Source organism: Eimeria tenella, genomic scaffold (genome assembly GCF_000499545.2).
Source record: "Eimeria tenella Houghton genomic scaffold, Eth_scaff2715, whole genome shotgun sequence".
NCBI classification, from domain to species: domain Eukaryota; phylum Apicomplexa; class Conoidasida; order Eucoccidiorida; family Eimeriidae; genus Eimeria; species Eimeria tenella.
The window spans coordinates 2329-5341 of record NW_013542591.1 but is presented as its reverse complement, the minus strand read 5'-3'; the positions used below and the strand labels follow the sequence as shown (position 1 = coordinate 5341).

General features: G+C 57.3%; 1 protein-coding gene across 1 annotated transcript; it reads left to right on the top strand.

Annotated features, from left to right (window-relative positions):
* Positions 1 to 1685: 1685 nt before the first annotated feature.
* On the top strand, positions 1686 to 2626 carry ETH_00038880 (uncharacterized protein; the record flags this gene model as incomplete). Its single annotated transcript, XM_013375364.1, has 1 exon — positions 1686 to 2626. A coding segment is annotated over one exon (941 nt), but the record flags the coding sequence as incomplete, so codon positions are not given.
* Positions 2627 to 3013: the final 387 nt, after the last annotated feature.

The window sequence follows — 3013 nt, the reverse complement described above, 5'->3', positions numbered from 1 at the left end:
CAGCAGCAGCAGCAGCAGCAGCAGCAGCAGCAGCAGCAGCAGCAACAACAACGGTAACAGCGGCACCAGCAGAAGCAGCAGCAGCAGCAGCATAAGCTCCAGCAGCAGTAACAGCAACAGCAACACGGGCAGCACCAGGAGGAGCAGCAGCAGCAGCAGTAGCAGCAGCGGCAGCAGCAGCAGCAGCAGCCTGGCCTCTTTCGCTGCTGCTGTTCGCGCTGCAGCAGCAGACTGGCGGCTGCTGCTGCAGAATGCATCCGGGTTTGAGCTGTACGTACACCTCAATTCTTCTCTATGGATTATTGTAGCTTCCAGGGCCTTGAGGAAAGTTTGCTTCGATGCTGCTGCTGCTGCTGCTGCTGCTGCTGCAGCTGGTGATGCTGCAGCAGCAGTTGGTGATGCTGCAGCAGCAGCTGCTGCTGCTCCTGGTGCTGCATGCAACGAAGCCCCAAGTGCAGACAGGTGAGCACTTCGCACTATGCGCTTTAGGACTGGGGGTTTAGGAATTAGGGTTTAGGGTTTAGGGTTTAGGGTTTAGGGTTTAGGGTTTAGGGTTTGGGGTCATTCGCTTGAAATGTAGAGTGTGGGGTTTAAGGTTTAGGGTTGCGTTGCCTCACTAAACCCTAAGCCCTAAACGCTAAACCCTAAACCCTAAACAATAAGTTTAAACAATTAAATATTTATGGTGATTTATAATATAAAAAAACAGAAATTTTAATTATTTAACTTTTGCATGCATGCAGGGTTTCTCTGCCTTTGGGGCTTTGGGCAGCCACTGAGCCTCTTGCTGCTGCTGCTGCTGCAGAGGAGGAGCAGCAGCAGCGGGAGCTGCTGCAGCAGCTAATTGGAGTGCTGCAAACACTGCTGCAGCACATACCCACGCATCACGACGCAAAAGTCTGCTGCTAATGCCGCTGCCGTTGCTGCTGCTGCCGTTGCTGCTGCTGCCGTTGCTGCTGCTTCCGTTGCTGCTGCTGCTGCTGCAGCTGTTGCTGCTGCTGCTAATGCAGAAGCTGCCTTTTCTGTTACCCTTGCTGCGATTTTTTCCCAGCGCTACTGCTGCTGCCGCCGCTGCTGCTGCTGCTGCTACTACTATTACTACTACTGTTGTTGTTTGTGTCGCTGCTGCTGCTGCTGCTGCTGCAGACTTTTGTAGGCCTCCACAACCATTCGCTCAGTGGTGCACTTTCCTCACCTGCTGCTTCTGCTGCTGCCTCTACTGCTGCTGCTGCTGCTGCTGCTGTTTGTTCAGCTGCTGCTGTGTCGGGCTTTGCTGCTGTGCGGGCGGCTGGAGCGCTGCTCTGAGCTGCTGTCTGCATGCAGCCCCAAACTGACGCCGCAGCCGCTGCTGCTGCTGCTGCACTCCCGCTGCTGCTTCCTCGCGGGGCAGCAGCAGCAAGCTCTAGAGAAACTCAAGCATGCATACCTGCTGCTGCCTGCTCTCCAGACCCTGCCGGCATGCCTTTTGCTGCAGGGTAGGCCTCTAGGGTTTAGGGTTTAGGGTTTAGGGTTTAGGGTTTAGGGTTTAGCGTTTAGGGTTCCACGCGGTGCTGGGCCAGTTGCTGCTGCTGTGCAGCAGCAACACGCTCTTCCCGCTTAGTCCATTCCTTCGTGCTGGTACTGCTGCTGCTACTGCTGATGCTACTGCTGCTGCTGCTGCTGCTGCTGCTACTGCTGCTGTGCAGCCACACTGGAGGCTCAGCTGGGGTTCCCCGAGGCGGCCCTAGAGACAGCCGAAGCAGCACTGCGCTGCTGCTGCCTTTCGCAGCCCGCTGCCCTCTGCAGCAGCAGCAGCAGCAGCAGCAAAAAGGGATTTGCATGCACTTGCAGCAACACTGCAGCAAGAAATGAAATTGTGGCCAAAGGGGCCCAGGCGTGGGCTCCCTTGCCACTTGGGTGTACAGACGCCGATAGACTGCATGCGCTGCTGCTGCTGCTGCACTGCCTCGACAGCAGCAGCAGCAGCAGCAGCAGCAGCACAAGCAGTAGCAGCAACAGCAGTGGCAGCAGCAGCAGCAGCAACAGCAACAGCAGCAGCAAGCAGCGTGAAAAGGCATGGGCAGTGCTCCAAGCGGCAGCGCAGGAGTTCGGCTGCCCAGATGTTGTCACTATGAGCAGCAGCAGCAGCAGCAGCAGCAGCAGCAGCAGCAGCAGCAGCAGCAGCAGCAGCGGATATGACCGCGGCAACAGTAGCAGCAGCACTGGAACCAGCAGCAAAAGCTGCAGCAGCTGCAGCAGCAACTGGGCACGCGACAAGATAGTGATTGCTGCTGCTGAGCATGCAGCAGCAATGGGGTCTACTGCTGCTGCGCTGCAGCTGCTGCAGCAGGTAGCAGCAGGATCTCCAATGCGTGCTGCAGCACAGCTAGCTGCTGCTGGTGTGCATCTTCTGCTGCTGGACGACAACATTGCAGCAATCCGCTGCCTCCGCCGAGCTGCTGCTGCTCCTTGCTGCTGCGCTGCAGCACTCTCCAAAGCTGGGGAGCTGCTGCTGCTGCTCAGGAGGCCCCAAGATGCTGCTGCTGCTTTTCAAAGAGCCTCTGAGCTGCTGCCAGACAACAGACACGTAGCGTGCCAACTCAGTGAGCAGCAGCAGCAGCAGCAACAGCAACAGCAGCAGCAGTAGTAACAACAGCAGCAGCAGCATCAACACCGCTAGCAGCTGCAGATGCAGTTTTCAACCTGTACACTTAGACAGAACAGTGAAGCAGCAGCTTCAATTACTGCTGCCGTTTGTGCTGCTGCTGCTGCTGCTGCTGCTGCAGTTGTGAGCCTGACAGCAGCTCACGAGTTTGATGCTGCAGCAAAGCGTGCGACAAGCGAGCTGCAGCAGCGGCCTGGAGACTGGCAGTTGCTGCTGCTGCAGCTGCAGCTGCTGCAAAAGCTGGGCCGGCCCCGCGCTGCTGCTGCTGCTGCTGCATGCCTGGACTCTCCAGGTGTCTTGACAGCAGGAGACACTTCAGAGCTGCTGCTGAAGCTGAAGGCCCTTTTAGTTAAAGCAGCGTGTTTGGAG